This window comes from Tympanuchus pallidicinctus, unplaced genomic scaffold, assembly GCF_026119805.1.
Source record: "Tympanuchus pallidicinctus isolate F22 unplaced genomic scaffold, pur_lepc_1.0 scaffold5, whole genome shotgun sequence".
Classification (NCBI taxonomy): domain Eukaryota; kingdom Metazoa; phylum Chordata; class Aves; order Galliformes; family Phasianidae; genus Tympanuchus; species Tympanuchus pallidicinctus.
This window is the reverse complement of record NW_026294769.1, coordinates 63,110,157-63,129,460: the sequence shown is the minus strand read 5'-3', so window position 1 is coordinate 63,129,460 and position 19,304 is coordinate 63,110,157. Positions and strand designations below refer to the sequence as shown.

General features: G+C 37.8%; 1 protein-coding gene and 1 long non-coding RNA gene across 12 annotated transcripts in view; one reads left to right on the top strand and one right to left on the bottom strand.

Moving 5' to 3' along the window:
- LOC128090897 (uncharacterized) overlaps positions 1 to 19,304 on the bottom strand; it is a 71,636-nt gene that overhangs the window by 18,633 nt on the left and 33,699 nt on the right. The window lies entirely within an intron of this gene.
- Positions 1 to 19,304, top strand: part of ENPP2 (ectonucleotide pyrophosphatase/phosphodiesterase 2) — a 100,029-nt gene that overhangs the window by 74,665 nt on the left and 6,060 nt on the right. For 8 of the 11 annotated variants that reach the window (XM_052703628.1, XM_052703629.1, XM_052703618.1 and 5 more), the window contains exons 12-23: positions 4,121 to 4,232; positions 5,629 to 5,754; positions 7,876 to 7,907; positions 8,531 to 8,658; positions 10,668 to 10,755; positions 10,916 to 11,003; positions 11,861 to 12,033; positions 12,307 to 12,358; positions 14,548 to 14,684; positions 15,111 to 15,246; positions 16,347 to 16,424; positions 18,772 to 18,904. In XM_052703628.1, coding sequence (XP_052559588.1) covers positions 4,121 to 4,232; positions 5,629 to 5,754; positions 7,876 to 7,907; positions 8,531 to 8,658; positions 10,668 to 10,755; positions 10,916 to 11,003; positions 11,861 to 12,033; positions 12,307 to 12,358; positions 14,548 to 14,684; positions 15,111 to 15,246; positions 16,347 to 16,424; positions 18,772 to 18,904 — 1,283 coding nt within the window. Of the gene's footprint in view, positions 1 to 468; positions 625 to 4,120; positions 4,233 to 5,628; positions 5,755 to 7,875; positions 7,908 to 8,530; positions 8,659 to 10,667; positions 10,756 to 10,915; positions 11,004 to 11,860; positions 12,034 to 12,306; positions 12,359 to 14,547; positions 14,685 to 15,110; positions 15,247 to 16,346; positions 16,425 to 18,771; positions 18,905 to 19,304 lie in introns of all 11 variants that reach the window. The other 3 variants (XM_052703620.1, XM_052703626.1, XM_052703630.1) reach the window with 2 other exon arrangements.

Below are 19,304 nucleotides of genomic sequence, written 5' to 3'. Positions count from 1 at the left end.
TCATGCAGAAAGCCATTTGGTCTGGACAGGTGCTAGTACTCATACCTGAACCACCCCCCAAGTGAGATGCACGTCCACCTGCCTTCTGCCCCAGACAATCATGACATTTTATGCAGAGATTTTTACTAAAATTGAAATTAAGTTTACTTTTGATAATACTAATGAATTGACACTCGATCAGTTTTGAAAAACAATACTCATTCAAAACCAGAAGCCCCATCTATTTTCTGAAACACCAATTTCATTTGCTTTTATCCTGTCTGCTCTTGTAACTGCTGTTCTGCTTTCAGTACAATTTGGTGTATTCCTCTTTAAAGAGAGACAGATGCTAAATTGTCCAAAGGCCTGAATTTTTGAAAAGGCCTCCATTTATGCATAAGGACTAGCTGGCATAGGTGGCTTTGCTCTCTGATGTGAGTGGAGACAGGCTTATTTTCTGAGTCCAGACATCTCTCCCCGCCAGTACAGGAGAGTAGTTATGGCTCCCCTCTTACTCCGCCTAAGAGACCTAAGAGAAAGCTTCCTCCTAAGAGGAGACAGGAAAGACCAGTTGCAGCTCCAAAGCAAAGAAGAAGAAAAGTACGTAGAGTGGATCAGTATGCTGCGGAAGCTCGTCGGAAGAAAGTAAGTTTATGCATATTCCAAATTCTATGATGGAAGCGCCACTTTTTAGGCACTTCTCTAGCTTTACCTTTTTCAGCTTGAGAATCAATCCGTGCTTCAGGTTGGGATTTTGCAGACTTACTTCTGTAAGTGTACTGAAGGACACAAAGGAAAGCAGCCAAAGCAGACCAAGTCTTCTGGGAGCTATGTTTCGCTTGTTTCAGACTGTTTGCTTTAGGGAAAGTCATCTTAAATCCTCTTATGATTCCAACCATCAGCTGGAGGCAATGTCAGATAAATACATGGGAAGGCAGAACTAGTGCTGCCAGGCCTCATTAACTCCCCAACTCTTTAGAGCCTGGTGACTATTTGAGACTCTATGTCTAGTTGCCCAAGTTCTGGAGATGTCTTGAAAACATGACTTACAAAATCTAAAAGGGAAAGAACTTGTAAAAGTTGTTTCAGAAACAATTACTTAAAAACTAGTTAGGGGCTTTGGAGTGCAAACGAGTCTTGATAACGTGGTTTCTGAATGCAGTGTATTTGCAATGAAAATGGTGCCAAGGTCTGTTTTCATTGGGCAAATGTCAGATGGGAATTGTTTTATTAGGAAAAGATGCAAGAGAACAAGAAAGCGTGTTCCCTATTATATTGTCTTTCTCCACCTGGCAGTAAGTAAACATGTCAGGGGTGGGAGGCCACTTCAGTATTTCTTTCATTTCACAATTTTAAGTAAACAATACAGAAACATAAACAAAATATTATATAAACCAAAAATATTTCTGCTTTAGGCATGAAACAAGAACCTTGGCGTGCTCCCTTGTTTCCTAAAAAAGCTATAGTCTTCTTCTCAATAGCATTTTTGTGGATGTATTTTTTAACTTGTTCCATGATTGAACTTAAAATAATTGTTTTGAGACAGATTTGGGAAGTGTGAAGGAGCAGACAGGGACACACAAAGCTTCAAGAACAGTTAATACAGATCTGCTTGAGAGGAGAACTTATAACTGCTGCGATGATACTGCTATTACTCATTAATTTACCTTCCCAAGTTTTAGCCGTCTGGCACAAACCTGCAGTATTCCTACTGATGTGAGCACATGTAGCTCTCCTTTTTCCTTGTTTCTCTTTCTGTGATTGAAAAGGTCATACAAGCTTCTTATCCTTCTTCTTATCCTTACTGTGAGTTTATCACTATTATTTTGAGAAACAAAACAGAACAAAGGTTGTTACATGATGTTTCTCATGCTATCTGCAAATTCATCTTCTGGTGCTGATTAGTAAGGGTGGAATACAGTACAGATCGGATTCTACCATTTAAAATGAACAGTGGCATTTCTTCTTCCTCCTAACAAGGCTTCTTCTAAAGGAAAACTCAGGAGAGAATCCAATTGTAATCTGTATGATTCAGATCTCATACTCAGTGTTTTCGCAATAATACCAACTCTTTAGTACTTGGATATCTGTATATCTTGAAAGATTATATGCTTTCATACATCTTTGCAAAGCCCTGATATCAACATACTGGGTGAAGAAAGATATATGCAAGACTTACTTGATCACTAATAATTCTTTGGAAGTTGCACCTGGGGAAAAACACGAGCTTTGCTTCAGCACAAAAAAAGTAGCCTGAAAATGCCACCTACAGCCTTGCGTTGCAGAGGCTAGTTGAGGAACAGCCTGAGTGTAGTAGACTAATGAAAGCTAACTGAACTTAAAAAATAGAGAGAATGCAGTGAAGTCATACTGCCAAGGACTCTTTTCTGGGTTACTCTGAACACAGTTAAAATAGTAAAAACAGAAAGTTGAGTTGTGGATTTCTTTTATTTTTTTTTCATGTGTGCCCTTGTTTCTTTTAAAAACAGACATTTTCATTTATATTGACATTTATACATTTTCAGAAATGTCACTGCAGACTTGTAGATGAAACTGGGAACGAGGGTAGTTAAACAATATTACCATGAAGCATGAATTCTTGAAATCTCTGGAAGCCTGCTGAGATCCACTTGGCTTTCCAGTTTCCCTAAAACTTTGGATTCAGCTGGATTTGGATTAGCTTTGGATTCAGCATTTGGATTCAAAAATTGTATTTCCTTATATGATAGATGTTGTGCAAATAGAATTTCATAAAAAGCATGCTCTCAGTCATTGGAGAGTTGATAGTGAGAAGTGCCGCTGCAAGAGGCATTTTTTTGTTGTTGTTTTTTCCTTTTATTTTTTTCCATTTTAATTTGAACTGTCCCATGGTTTTAACAAAACCAACTACTTAGTCTTTCCTGATTTCAAATATTTCAAAATATCACCTGTTACTTGGACATCTTACATAGTTTATCAAAACTATTCCTCCTCTATCCTCCTGTTTCCCACAGGTCACTTCTTCATCAACTTACAGTGCCAATTGGGAGATGACATTTCCCATCTCATCTTCTGCACACTATCAGACTCATTTAACATCCATCCCTTAATTCAGGCAGAGGGAGAAATTCTGAATTACTGCTTTCTGGGTTATACTAAAGTGATGTTTCTTCTCAGAAAATTCTGCCAAAATTTTGCTTTTTCTCATCCAAAATTTGTCAGCTTTCTATTTTTCATTGGAAGAATATTTTGTTTTGTGTATTTGTACCAGCCAAATCAATCTGTCTGGGTACAGTGACAAGATACGCTTTCTTACCAACACCAGAGCAAAATCTTACTTTAAAACATTTTCCTTCTCCGTTCTACCCAGTAAAATTGTTTCATTTTCTTATAGCTAAAATCACAATGCTGTTAGAATTTTTTGGTGTTTTCTGTTTTCTTTCTTAAAGAAGCTTGAATTAAGAAATCACAATACCATATCTGTCTTCTGGGACATGCTGACACTTCTGGCAAAACTATCACTTGAGATTTTGGAAACTGTTGGCTTTGAAGATGAAGAATGCTCCCTCCAAGCCTCATGTGCTACTCAAGTGACTTGCATGTTGTCATCCTAGTATCAAATGTAATTTGAAGTGAAATTCACTAACTAATTTGAATGAATCTTAAATCCAGAGCTTCATTTCATGTTTTGACTAAACCATTCATATAAAATAGCCACTTACAAAGAGCTGTTTATAAGAAACAAACTGAAATTCACATGCATTTTTCTAATATTTTTACATCGCTTTACAAAGGCATGTATGCCATTGGGAGGCCCAGGATCATCCATAAAGATCTTCTGCTGTCCTATGACAGCATCTCAACAAGGCTTTCTCATGTTGCAATAGATGTTTAGTGCTTGATCTAGTAGTGGTTGGCAACACTACCTGTGACAAAGGGGTTGGATCTTGATGATCTCTGAGGTCCCTTCCAACCCAAGCCATTCTACGATGAAAATGGAAATAGTGCAGTAATTGTAGGTGTAACAGCTCAGCCAAGGTTTTGCCTCTTGACCTGGATGTTATCACATCAGAGTTCTGCCAAAGGACCTTCACTTGTAGTAGAAGGAGGAACATTACAATTACAGTTAACTTTCTTCTCTCCTTTCTACGTATTTGTACAGATGATGGTAAATCCCCTAAGAGAGATTGACAAGACAGTAGGACAACTAATGGATGGACTGAAACAGCTGAAACTACATCGATGTGTCAATGTCATATTTGTTGGTGATCATGGTAAAATAAACAAATTATTCATCAATATATGCAACTTTGCACAATGTAGCTGTACATATAATAGGTAGCTTAAATGAAAGTTCAGTTCAAGTTACTTTTGTGCTGTTTTTTTTCCCCCAGTAGTTTAAATACTAAACCACTGCCAGTCAGTGTAAACTGGTAACTCTATTTTCCTGTTAATCGTCATTGGAGAACACTTCTCTTTCACATCAGAGATCTGGGTATTCTCCAATTAGAGTTTCTCAAAACTTGGCATTTCCAATATGACATCCAAGCACAGCTCTCCTTGCATGTATTGGAACACCATAATGTGCCTAAAATAATCTTTTTGTAAGTTTTTGTAGTAGAAAACATTTTAATAGCATGTGAGGAGAGGAGTGGAGCAAGACATTTCTTGGCAGTTAATGAGACAAGTTTTTCTACTAGGAGAAAGACTAGTATCTGTAAGGAGCTGTGTCCAACTTCAATAGAAAATGTCATCAAAGTAGTGGAAGAAGATAGAAAAACAGTCAAAAGTTATTTTCAGATCAGATGAAGAGTCACCAGAGAGCAAATATATTATTGGTAGGGTTTTTTGTTTTGTTTTGTTTTGTTTTCTTAAGTCAGAAGAAACTTTGCAATGAGAATAAATCACAAAGTCAAAAGAAAATTTTATTAAGTGATAAATGTGATCATGTTTGAGAGAAACCTGCTTTTTCATACCATTTTAGCACTCGTACTGAAAGTCACAGATTAATCATGCATTTGTAACGAATTCTGGTCTGTGTAAGTCTTTGTCTAGGAACGTCACACAAGAATAGCTAAATGAGCAATAAAATGGAATATGCCTTCTTTCTGGCCTTGGGGAGAGAAGGTTAAGGAGCAGGAAGAACTTCCAGAGGAGGTAGTGTTGTGCTGTACTGACTGTGACTGGCAACACATTCCTCCCTACCACAAGTGGCTGTAGGAGAGAACTGTTTATCTGTGGCTGACTTAGAACAGACCACCAACAGACAATACCTTTTGTGTATGACTTCTCTTAAAATCCTTTGTTTAAAAAAATTCAACAACCCCAAAGTAGTACACTAAACTAAAAACAGACATTGATTTTTCCATGAGCTCAGTCTGAAGACATGTCAGTGCACACATGGTGGATGTGGTGCCTGTTGCTCCAGTGTTCGGTGCTTAGACTGGTATTTCTCTTGTGCAGGCAAGTACTAAAAGTACTCTTGATTTGGTTTCTATCAGTGTCTGTCGTTGCAACTAGATGACTGGAAAAAACAAGAATAAGATTTGTCACCCAAAGGAAAAGAGTACATAACCTGTTTGGTTGTTTTTGTTTTTTTATTGTTCCTGTGCTGTTTTGGAAAATGTGTTTATTCTCAAACTGGTTTAAACTTGTATTTTCTTTCTGCAGGGATGGAAGACACTACTTGTGAAAGAACTGAATTTTTGAGCAACTATCTGACCAATGTGGAAGATATCATACTGCTGCCTGGATCTTTAGGGAGAATTCGCCCTAGGTCTAGCAATAACCTAAAATGTAAGTTAACTGTATTTTTTATGTTCTGAGAACTAGACTCCATCCTTTCCTTGGGATGAAGTATTCCAAAGGGTGTATGTCTGCAGAATGTTGGTGGGACATTCAGAGTGGAGCTCACTAAAGATGAGCTGTATTTCCAGTCTCTAGTTCACAGACCCTACAGTGTCAGAGCTGTGTCAAATGGGTAACTGAAACATTCTGGGTTAAAAATCATCTATTTTGGTAAGAACAGTCTTGAAGGCAGTTTCAGACAGCAGCATACATGTGATTGTAAGTTTATTTATGTCCCTCTTCTCTCTCCCGGTGAAAATGGGACTTGAGGGAGCTCAGTAGTGCATGGTTTGGATATAAGGAAAAAGTCTGATTCCTTTTTTGAGCTAACAGAGAAAGTGAATTACTAATTTTGAGTTCAACTTCATGCTTTTAGCATAAATGAGGAACAGAGCAGGTTGCTAAATAGCAACAGACTGGGGAACTGTAGAGCACGCATTCAGGCACTGTAGTAATAATTCAACTTTGTGAGAAACTCACCCTGACTTGGTGTTCAAGGTTATCTGGTCTACAACATGCTCAAGAACCAATCAGGAGTCCTCTGGTGAAACTTAACTCTGTGATTTAAGACAATACTGTCCCAACTGTACATCTGTTGCCCTGATTTCCCTCCAGGGAAGCAGTGCCACAATGGGCCTTGAGCCAGCACCATGACTGCTCTGGTTCTGAGAACTGGGACAAAACTTGCTTTGCCAGCATTTTAAGCTAACAATCAAACAGTGAAACTTATAAATTAACCATAAGTATCTATGGTGACGCAAACTGTGCTACAAGGATGATGACTTTTGGAAGAGGAGAAGATCAGATAAGTGGGACATCTTATTGATTCATCATAGCAATGCACATATATGCAGGCTGAGGACAGATTTTACAAAACATTGGACTCTGAGGATGAAAGATTGATAGAATGATAGCAGAAATAATAATAATGTGGTTAAACTTTTAGATACTGATTTATTTCATTTGAGACTTAATTTATCTGGGTATTTGTGCTCAGAATACAGGAATACGGAATGGATGTGCAAAAATTTGTTGGAAATAGTCTGTACATTTTGCAATGTACTAGGATAGCATAAGACTGAATTTCTACACTTCAGTCTACTAAAAATTCATATTTTAGTTCCTCTGAGAATATTTTTTTTATGATCTTTCAATCTTTGAGTTCCCAAATTGCTGAGCAAAGTTAGTTTTCTTTGGAGCATGAACAGCAATATCTTTCAAAAAGATCAACTAGACTGATCTCTGAGTCATACTTCAGGCTTTCCTGCAATGCAGTTTTCCTCTTTTGGCCTCTGTCCACAGCTTCCTTATTGGATATCTGCAATCACACATAAATCATCTGTTTGAACATAGAACAAAGAAGAATATTTCTTGAATTTAGAACTGGAGTTTACCTCCAATAACTGCCAAATCACCCATTTTTTGAATTCCTTTTCTGCTGTCCTATTCCATGATACTGCATCAAGACCTGCAGACACTCCTTTGCCATGGATAAGCCTGTAGCTCGTTTTGGGATTCAGTGGAGCTCATTTGATGCTCAGCAACATCATGCTTTCAGCAGTGAAACAAAAAGAGTTAAGCAAAAGATTTTCCCCTACTAAGAATTTGCTGTTACTTTTTTTTTTTCTTCTTAAGACTGAAGACATGAGTGAAGTACTAAGAGACAAAAAAACACAACGTATTTATCTTACTGTTTTTAAGGAAGCATGTTAGTGCATTCAAATGTGCTCTCAAAATCTTTCAGAAGGGATGATTTTGTATTTAAAGCAAACATAAGACTTAAAACTATATTTTCAGAAAATAGAGTAATTGTTCAGCTAAAAGTATTTCAAATCATAAAACAGTGAGCAACACTACCTGAGCAACTAAAATATCATTAAGTAAAGGATAAGAGGTTAAATTTAGTTCATATTCAGCATATCCCAACTGATGCATTCTTTTAGTAAATATCAGCCAACCTCTAGGAAGAATCCTTCTGTAAGTATAAATTCTGACCTTGTGACATCTTCTGCAAATGTCTTATTTTATTAATACTTTTCTCTTTCTCTTTCCTTTTTGTTTGCTTAACAGATGACCCTAAAGTGATTGTTGCCAACCTTACAGTAAGTATTTCGCACTGCTCACTTTGTGTCCTAATTTGGACATTATTCAACATTCCCTCCTATTTATCTGTTTATCTATTTGTCTGTTCCTTCAGAAATGGCAAATAATCTTTTAGGATAAATATTTTACTAGCAATTTGAAGATGCTGAAAAAGCTCATTTGATAGCCTTCAACCATAACCCAGCTTAATGGAAAAAAAGTATTTTAAATAAAAACTCATTAAAAAAAAAAAAAAAAAAAAAAGAGATTTGCTAACCAAAGTGCTTTAAATATATCTGCAGACGAGATGTATTTTCAGCATTTATCTTTCCTCTGAAATTTAATCTTGGGTTTGGTTAGCTCACAGTTGAAGAATTTTATTCTTAAGTAAGCATGACATTTTACATGATGCTTTCAAAAAGACTTCCATGAGAATGAAATTTTCCAAAAATCTTTTGATTGCTCCATGTGCCCTGATTTTATGTAAATGTTGCAAAGAAATGACTGAACCACGTATCTAGAACGACATTGCTTCCAAGACATCATCGATAATGCACTTAACAGCTTCATTTCTGTACTTCAGGGTTTCATGTGCCTCTGAGCTAATTGACAGCAGTGTCATCTGCAACCATTTATTTTACAGTGCAGGAAGCCAGACCAGCACTTTAAGCCATACTTGAAACATCACCTTCCTAAACGCTTGCATTATGCTTACAATAGACGAATTGAAGATGTCCATTTATTGGTCGATCGCAAGTGGCATGTAGCAAGGTAAACTTTGCTTTCAGCCTAGTGTCAGTGTGTTTTTCTTTCTGAGAAAACAAGACCTGGGACTATTTTGTCTCCAGTGTCCTCCTCCTGCCATCTGGGAACAGGAGCAGTTTTGAACTCCTGGTGAGATTCATTAGGTTCATGGTCCCAGTTTGGAAAAATAGTTGTTGGATGAAAGAGAGAAACCCAAATTACTTTCCTTTCCCAAACAACTGTGTTTTTTGACTAATTAGCTTATATATAGGAACTGATAAACTTTTTTAGTAAGGTGCAAACTTACTCCAACCAGGTAGTGAGGAATATGGGAGGACTGGAGAAGTTAGGGTACAAGAGGCTGGGTGGACATACAGGGTAAATGGAAAGAAAATTGAGATATTTACATAGTGAATGTAAAGCTGAGAACATGTGAAAGAGTAGTATAGGCTCATCACTGAAATGTCTGCATTGTATTTTGTTGCAAAACAAATCCACAGCTAAACAGGATGCTTTCTGTCAAAGCAAACCCTGTTTTGGCTTGGCCTTTGCCATTTGCCTCTGAATTTTCAGTTATAAAGCATGGACAATTTTTAATGCTCTTGGTTCAAAATGATGGAAAAAAACAACAGAGTGAGCAAAAAAGACAGGGATCTCTTGGAAAGAGTCCAGCGGAGGGCCACAAAGATGGTGAGGCGCCTGGAGCATCTCTCCTATGAGGAAAGGCTGAGTGAACTGGGTCTGTTCAGCCTTGAGAAAAGAAGACTGAGAGGGGACCTGATCCAGGTCTATAAATATCTAAGGTGTGGGGGGCAGAATGGTGAGGACAGACTCTTTTCAGTGGTGAGTGGAGACAGGACAAGGGGAAACGGCTGGAAACTGCAGCATAGGAAATTGTGTGCACAAATTGCACAAATGTGCACAAGAACTTCTTTACAGCGAGGTGACGGAGCACTGGAACAGGCTGCCCAGGGAGGTGGTGGAGTCTCCTTCTCTGGAGATGTTCAAGACCTGCCTGGATGCCGAGCTGTGCAACCTGCTGTAGGGAATCTGCTTTGGCAGGGGGTTGGACTCGATGATCTCTGGAGGTCCCTTCCAACCCCTACAATTCTGTGATTCTGTGATTCTGTGTGAGCAGAAGAGGAGTTGCCTTGGCTTATGAGTTTCTGATTTAATGTATTCTGCTTTTCTTGCTTTGATCTTTTGCCACATCTTATATTACAGCAGAGAACGACTGGGTCTTAACGCATAGAGCTGACTCAGTGGTTCCTGGAAAATGACAGAGATTTTAGCATATGCCACTCTGTTATGAGCTTTAAATCATGGCAATTTTCTTTACCTATATAGCTGCCAGGCAAACACAAGGTGTGTTGTAAATGCCTTTTGACATCTGTGCATACCGTGCTGTGAATTATGCAAGGATCATTCTGCTGAAGCAGTGAATGAGAAGCTCCAAATGCTTTCTTGCATAATTTCACTAGGCAGTTGGCCATTTGCCTTGTATAGTTTCTGTGGCTAGGGCTCACGTACATCTCAAAGAAGTAGACAGAATTTTAGGCCTATCAAAATTTTTAATTTTAAGATTTTTACTGGAATTGATGGGATTAGGCTGGAGGGTCAAGTTTATTATTTTTTTATTAATTGCATCAACATATTTCCTTTATTTATTATTTATATGTTCCGAAATCTGATTCACTAGTGATCCATTTGTTAGTGTAATTAATTGTATACTCACAACCAGAAAAATGGTTGTTTTTGACCCGGTTGCTGTACTGGAAGCTCTAGTAATTTACAAGGCTTGAATCAAATTTTTGCAGGGCATAATTTTAATACACACGAATAAATGAATTTGTAGGATAGTCCAGTCCACTGCATGGCTTGCTTATACATGGCCCTGGTGGAATCAAATGCAAAAAAGTGTTCAGGAGCAAGCTGATAATTATACTTCTTAGGGTGCAATACTTATTTTTCCACACATTTTGTAAAACAGTTTTCAGTCACAAGCTGAGAAAATAGCTAATACTTTTTCAATTTAGGAAAGCTGTGGATGTTTACAAGAAACCAACAGGAAAGTGTTTCTTCCATGGAGACCATGGCTATGACAACAAGATAAACAGCATGCAGGTACGAGCAATGCAGTAATCTTTACAGAAGTGTTGTTAAGCCAGAAGATATTTGAGATCTCTAAAATGTAAATATTCACTGAAATAAACCCTATGATTTAAAGTTGTTCTTCTGTATTCTTCTCACTCTTTTTTTTTTTTTTTTTTTTTTTTTTTTTAAGACTGTCTTCATAGGTTATGGACCTACATTCAAATACAAGACCAAAGTACCTCCCTTTGAAAACATTGAACTTTACAATGTCATGTGTGGTAAGCTGCCTGCTTGAGGAGTTGTAAGAGAAACATGCTGCTTTAACCATAAGGGTTTATTAGACACCTCTGGGCTCAGGCCCTGTCTCTCTCCCAGCATCCCTTCCCCAGGGTCTCCTTCCAAACACTAACTGAGGGCATTTCTCAGGGGGCTGGGCTTGCTCTACTTTAGCAGCTTGCCAATAAAATGTATTAACATAGTTCTGCTGCATGCAGATTGGCACAAATCAAATATGCACCACTACAGCGCACATTTGCATATACAGACCTCATTAGTCTAGGAAGGAGGCTTCTGTACCTCCATGTTTCAGGGAGCAGTTCAGGGGCATCAATTAGCTTTCTATGGCATTTCCTAATATTATTATATTTCCTAAACTTTTACTGATGATGCATTCTGATATTCTGTACAGTCTTTTATTTAATAATGATTTAACACAGGAATAAAACTTGCTAGCTGAATGTATAATTAACTTATTTACTCTTTTTTTTTTTTTCAAACATGAAGTATCAAAAAGGCAGTTAGCCCATATGTGCAAAGCAGGTTACTAATAACACTGTGTTCCAGATGGTTGGACTGTAGGTTTGTGTTGGAAACTGCAGTAGTTATAATAAAATGGTTTTCTGGTGTCTTCATGCAAATTAACCTTCTTTTCATACAGTCTACCATGTTATTCAGGCAGGATTTGCAATTTTATGTTTTGGATTAGCATTTTTATTTTTATTACATTAAAAGCATTCATTAGCATGGCATAGATGTAAACAGTATTGCAAATAAATATCTTTGCTAAGTATATTTACTGCTAAATACATATGTTTCCAGTCTAACCATCATTAACTTTCCTTGGGTGTTTCCACAGATCTGCTTGGATTAAAGCCTGCTCCCAATAATGGGACCCATGGAAGTTTGAATCACCTGCTAAGAGCCAATGTTTATAAACCAACTGTGCCAGATGAAGTTGCTAAGCCACTTTATCCTGTAGCTCTGCCTTCTGCATCAGATTTTGATATAGGATGTACATGTGATGATAAGGTAAGTGTTAGTATCTGTTGATACTCCCACTGTTAGCCACAACTGTCTAATAAAGTTTATAGTCATTATAGCTATTTTGAGAGTGTTTGATCTGCAGGAATTTCCCAGATCCTTCCTGTGAAATGTTCTTTGCATCTGGAACAATTATTGCTTCTTGGAAACAGGAAACAAAACAGTTGTCTTTGTTTTATAGTGTTAGTTTTGCTTTGCTAGATGCCTAGTACAACAAGATGCTCCAGTGATCCTAATCTTTGTCTTTTTTCTATTCTTGAGAAGAACAAGTTGGATGAACTCAACAAGCGCTTTCATGTCAAGGGAACAGAAGGTAAGAGCTTGCTGCATCAGTTAATAAAAGCTATTTCTGTTTTCTTTTGCAAGCTAATTTGCATCACTGATACCAAACAAGTTCCTGTTTAATTTTAGTTAATGTGTAGTAAATCAACTTTTCAAATAACTGTCAAAAGAACACACAGACATATATAATTTATGTGGGCAAGACTAACTGCTGCTCACATGGCAAAGTGCACACTACCTTTTGCTGTGATCAGAACTGAAGAATCCCTTGAAGTGAGACAAGTTTTAGTTCTTTTTCATCACTGTTAGGAGATTTAATCTCTGCTGTAGAAGCAGAGAAAGGAGGAAAAGAGAAAGAGCATGAAGCAGTGCTCTATTTAAGCACAAGAAATAGATGGGGTAAAAAACATAGACCACATCTGCACACTGGTTTTCCAGCACTGATTGGGTGTTTCAGCAGATCATCAGTGGAGAGCATGGTGCAGCTTCTTTGACAACTCCTGATTGGCTTGTAGTGCTTGTTTTTTAGAGTGCAGGTTATCCACTCAACTTTCATCAAACAAATACATCAGCAGTTCCTGGTTCAGGGATGCTCAGTGCAACTTTGTCCTTCACTACCAGTGTTTCTCCCAGGTCCCTTCCAACTCCTACAATTCTGTGATTCTGTGAATTTAGACTTAAGTTTAGAAAGGTTTAGACTGGAGATACTTCAGATAATCAGATGACTGAGATTCCTTACAAAGCTGCTTTAGTTTTACTTCTGTGAGCAGGCAGTGCAGCCTATCCTTTAGTTTCTGCAGGTGAAACTGTTAATTTTTCTGTGAGTAAATTGCCTTTTTACAGCTTCCATCTTGCTAAACTGATTTTTACAATTAGTGATGGGCTACTCCTGGCTGTAGCTATTTCAAGCATTAGAAAAGAAAAAAAAAAAAAAAGGAAAAAGAAACAAAAAAACAAGTAGTTGTGCTCCTGGATGTCTCAACATCTTTATTTTGTTTAGGTTTGGATGCTTCCTCATTCCAGTAGTATAAAAAAAAATACTTTTGCTGTATTTTAAGAAATAAGCATTTGTGTCTTTTTCAGTTACTTGTTTGTGAGCTGTCAGTTATGTGGAACTAGGTAGATTTCCCTTATGAGAACAACAAAAAGTTCTACTTTGTATCAGTTATTTTGTTATATTTTGTGACAGGCTATAGCGTGCATTCTTGGATCTTCCTGCATTTAGTTGGTAATTCACCTGTCCCATTTGGGGAACATTTACCTGAACATGATTGTTATTCATAAGCAGCAGGAAGAATTCCTTCAGCTTCTCTCGAAGAAGGGAAGTTTTTCATCTTTGTCCTTACACAAGGTTTTTCCTACTTATTTTCTGCATCCTATAAAAATATCTTCTATTTGGACTCAAACACTAATAAAAGATGCCCTTTTCTTTAAAGTTAAATGCCTATCTATGAACAGCGTTTAGGCTGGTTACCTCATTTCTATGCTTTGATTTCCAAAAGCAAGCCAAACCTGTTTTCCGATTGGTTATCAAAATGAATGAATGCAGCACAGTGCAAGATTAGCCAGGAAATTTGTTTTTCCTCTACCTTGTTTAATTTTTGTTTATGAAAAAATAAAAAAAATTATCAGAGATATCTAGTGACACTTAACCATAACACATCAGAAGAGCAGAAGAAAAGCAAATTGTATGGATTTGGAAGTGTTTTTGGTAGCCGAAGTTAGGAAAAGGGTTTTTTGTTTTGTTTTAATTTGATATTTCTGACAGAAAATAGCATGAATATCATCTGTATCAGCCAAGTGAAAAATAAAACCAACAAAACTCTTTTATTGAGTAGACTCCTTTGCCTTCCTTTTGTGAAGATCTTAGTGTTGTACAGAAAACAGAGGAAGAGGAGAAAAACAGGAAAACTGAGACAGTGAGTGATAGGATGAGAGCAGATTTAAGGCAACAAAATGATTTTCACCTCACGTGCTTCAAATGTAGACACAGAGATCCTTGTCTCCTGTGCCTGGAGAAACATATTATGACCCCAACAGTTTCTCAACTGCAGAGAAAACTTATAAGCTCGAAGTGAATTTTGAGCCTGGAAGTGGGATCCCAATCAAAACTATTGAAGAACAGCTATTCCCTATGTTACAGGATATCCTTAGCAGTTTTTTTTTTCAACTTCAAGGTTTTGAGTGATAAATTTAAGTGTAATTTCATCTGATCTGTAGAGAAGCATCTTCTGTACGGGCGCCCCGCAGTGCTGTACCGCACAAAGTACAATATCTTGCACCACCATGACTTTGAAAGTGGCTACAGTGAAACATTCCTGATGCCTCTCTGGACATCCTACACTATTTCCAAACAGGTTGGTGATGACTTTTCTCTTGGAAATTGCTCTAAAAAAAATCCTGGAAAGTCTATTTGCTATGTGTGTTTTTGAATTTGTAGAATCCCCTTTCCCAAACAGATTTTCCGATCAGAAATTATCTCCCAAATGCCACTGAAAATAATACTGTAGGAGAAACGAATTTTTAAGGCAGATTGTTTGAATATTTCTTTTCCTGTTTTCATTTTAACTCTCAGCTTTTCTCAGGGGGCATTTGTCTTCCCCATTTCTTTCAATCAGCTACTTCATTTGAATTTCAGCTGCCTGAAGGAGGGGCAGACTTGGTTGTAGAGCTGTGGTACGGATCACTGTACACAATGTAGACTTACAATCTGTAGACGACCAGATGCCATTTTCTTTTAGCTATAAGAGCTGGAATTACATTTCTTTCACTGCTCAATGCAGGCAGAGGTATCCGGTGTGCCAGAGCACCTGGCCAGCTGTGTCAGGCCCGATCTCCGCATATCTCCAGGAAACAGCCAGAGCTGCTCAGCCTACAGAGGTGACAAGCAGCTCTCCTACGGCTTCCTCTTCCCTCCTCGTAAGTTCAGTAGCAAGTCTACAGAATTCAAGGACTTGAATGTCATTTATATGCACGACACTTCATTTCATTTTTAAAATAACAAATAGTGGTTTTATAAATTTCTGTTCAACTACAGAAAAACTTAGGTATGAAAAAAACCCAGATGGAAATGGAAAGGGACTCAAGGGTTTTTTTTTTTTTGAGATTGTTGAGAAAAAATATAGGTAGGAATCCTCCAATTTCTCAACTTCCTGGGGTGATTCCCTCCTTCACACAGAGGACCTGGTTCAGCACTAGCATCACATATGATGCCAGATGGGATGGATACATTATTCTTGCTGCATGTGCTCAGGACCAAGGGCTGAATGCCAGAAGTTGCCATCATGACTGTGACCTCTCACTTTCACAAGACTGGAGAGGTACTCCAAACTGGAACTTAGCTTAATGCGTGAAAAAGATAAAGTGTACCTCTTGAGTTAATAAAAACAAAGGTGAAAGCAGAGTTGCACAGACTAGAAGCACAAGCTGTAAGACAGTCTTCAAAAGCTGGCCTTTTAATATCAATGGACATATATTGGCACATATAAGCTGGAAATCTATTTGATTCATAATTTTGACTTCAAACAACAGAAGAATAAATATATATAATGTGTAAGTCCATATTAGATTGTTGCACAGTATAAAAACAAAATAGAATTCTACCATCTCCAGAAACAGTGCTAGTAGAAAATCTCTGTAAATGAGTGTTCTGGTGCAGATATATTTGTCAAGTCTTTGAAAAAAAACTTGTATATTTAGTAAATGTTCATGGGAAACAACTTTGCTGCGTCACAGAAGTGAACTTCATTGCTCTGCCTTCCTTATACAGTGGCTGAAAGAGTTTAGAATGGATTTCTGATGTAGAATTACTCATGCTGAAGTCTTGCTCAGAACTGGAAGATAATCCCACAGCCCTCTGCCTATAAATTGTGTGACTGTTTTATGAAAGCACACAGAACAGCTGACTTCTGTTTTGATGATAGTATTCCATTTGGTTACTCACTAAAACCACTTTTGAAAACATTTTTATGTTCTTTGAATTCTGACATTTCATCTCATCGATATTTTTCTTTTTTCAGAACTAAGTTCCTCTGCAGAAGCAAAGTATGATGCATTTCTAATAACAAATGTCATTCCAATGTATCCTGCTTTCAAAAGTAAGTGTTGTTTCTATGGCTTTGTCTCTTTTTCCCAAGCTTGTAACATTTTTTAAAATGTCTGCTGAACTGTGGAATGAATGGATGGGAGAAATTTAGAACATAAATCCAATTACCTCTAAGCAGCAGATAATATACGTGGGAATCTCAGTTCAAGGCACAGGCTTTTTGTACCACAAGAAACATGTAAGGTTTAGGGAGGGTTTGTTTTCCTTGCTGCTGGGCTAAGAGCACAGGCAGAGTCAGTTCCTGGAGTTCAGCAATTTTGCTGAAGTGTCAAAGTCAGTTTGTACAAAACCATTCAGATTTTCTTGTTTGTGACCTCAGTTTGTGCAAAATGTACTCAGACAACATGTTTTTACTTCCCAACAGAAGCAGTCTGGGAGTGTGCACTTAGCATGTTGTAGTTCAGGGACAAGTGGCATCTGGAGCACCTTTGATTTTTCTATCCCTACCCTTAGAGGTAGACCAAACATTTTTATTACCTTTCAAGAAAAAGGAAAAACAAACCAATTTATGGAAAGTGAGGAATGACTTAAAACCAACTGAAACTTTCAGTGCTGCAAGGATATAGTATTAAAGTTCCTTTTGTCTGAACATCACTTTTCTCTCGAGCGTTGCCAAGAAGTAGGAAAACCATCAAACTATTCTGGTGGCATTTTTTGGCTTGGCAGGAATTGGGAAGCCTTGAAAGAATCTCAAGAGCCTGTTCTTGTGAGATTTCCAATTCAGATTTTAGGCCAGGGAGGTTTGGATAAACATCAAAGACTATGGGAGGCTTTTTCTTTTTAGCCTAAGAAGAGTGCTTTTAACTGCAAAACCTCTGAGTAGGAACAAATGGTGATGTTTGCTGGAAATTTGAAGAAAGGCACACTTAACTGATTATAGAGAGCAAAATTATTGGGGATTTCCCGCTCTAAAATCACTTCATAAAACTGCTTTTTATGCTAATTTAGTCTATGTAAATTTGCTGAGATGCTCATCACAGGAGAACAACACACCACCAGCAGTGCTTTTTATCCCAGTGCCACCAACTTCATCAGAACCGAGTGAAGAATCACCTGAGAACAAAGGTTGTAACTTGTAGTACTCCTGGGGAATTATGAACTAGTATACATGTGCAGGTTGCAATGCAGAGCTCAGACCACTCGTTACATGGAGCTGGCTTAAGCAGTTCCCACTTTAGGGGAGCTGCAGGATCATGCCCCGAGGCTGCAGCACTGGCATTGCTGTCTGTGTGGCTGCAAGTGGAAAACCAATGTGGGAACCGATTCAGCTGCAAAAATCTTTCCTTTTGGGGCTATTTTTGTTGTTAAGGCTGATGCATCAAAGGAGTGAGCAGCTGGAGGAGTGGGACTGCCAAGTGGTTACTGCAGCTGAGGTTCTTGTTAGACCAGCTTGTGGGTGCCTCTGCACCAGCCTGAGCATCTATTTGGCAAAACACACTGGGGAAGGAAGTTCTTGAGGCTGGTGCTGCTGTCAGTGCTGGGGAACCATGAGCTAAGCAGTCTGAGCTGGCAAGGCAAAAGTTAACTTAAGTTAGAGCTGTTTTGCTTGCACACACTTTTGTTAGTGTTAAAATAAAAAGGGGAAAAAAAGAAGGAAAACAATTATGCAACTGGAGATCCCAGTGTATTTCTCAGCGAGTCTCTGTAAACAACTTGTTAAGATTCAGAAGGTTGTAGTGGGAGAAAGTGTCATGCTTTTCACAAAAATCATGGTTAATCTCTACTGGGCAAACCTCTGCCTTAATGAGATGCTTTGTTATAATTTGGCCATCCTAGATGGCACCTGATTTAGAGGTTGGACTTTTTATATTCAATGAATATTTGTGAGAAATAATATGACCTTTGTATTTCCCTGACTTCTAAAATATTTGAGCTTTGCTTTTAATCATGGTACTATTTCCTTTTGTGAATTAAAAAAGAAAAAAAAAAAGGAAAAACCAACATACCCAGTAATTAGATAAGGAGGACAAAGGAAATGTTTACAGGGACATCAAAAGTGTGAGAATAGCTGCTTCTGCTGGCAGTGAAGGAACAGCAAACTCTCTGTGCAATGTCTAGGGCAATGCCAGGCTTAGGATGGGACCATGCATTTCCTTTATTGCTAGTTGGGGAAAAAAAATTCAAGAGAGAACAAAGAATTCTGAACAGGCTTTATTGACCAAAACAGAATGAAGTTGCAGTAAACCTGTAAAGCTTAGTCTGTGATTTCCTCTCCTATTGTCTGAATGATGCCCACTGGATTTTTATCTTCATGCAAAAAAAAATTATTTACAATCTTGACATGTTAATATGTTTATCCAAATTTTAGTTGTTGTTGTTTTTTTTTTTCTCCCCCATAGAGGTATGGAACTATTTCCAAAGGGTTTTAGTGAAGAGATATGCCACTGAACGAAATGGAGTCAATGTTATAAGTGGACCAATCTTTGACTATGACTACGATGGTTTACATGACACACCTGAAAAGATCAAACAGTAAGAATTTGTATTTAAATTGGTTTGCTGCTGTTTCTTTTAGTGATAACTTTATCTCAAACAATTTATTGTTTGCACTTCATTTGATTTTGAGAAGGGGTTGAATTTCGTGGCTCTGTCCAAAATGGTTCATTGAGACAGAATAAGACAGGGCAAAAATTAAGGGAATGGCAACTCGCCACGTAACTCTTCACCTTGAGTCCTTCAGACGAAGCTGATTTATATTCCAAATAATGTTTTCTCTAAAGCTGTCTGGAAGCTTAGAGTTGCAACTGGGTACCAGAGCACACCATACTGCTATTGAGTTAGACACTCTAAGCTTTTGTTAATTCTGTAAAACTTGCTCTCTGTTTCCCTGAACTGAAGAAACCTTTCAGCATTGGCATGTGGTGTTTCTGTG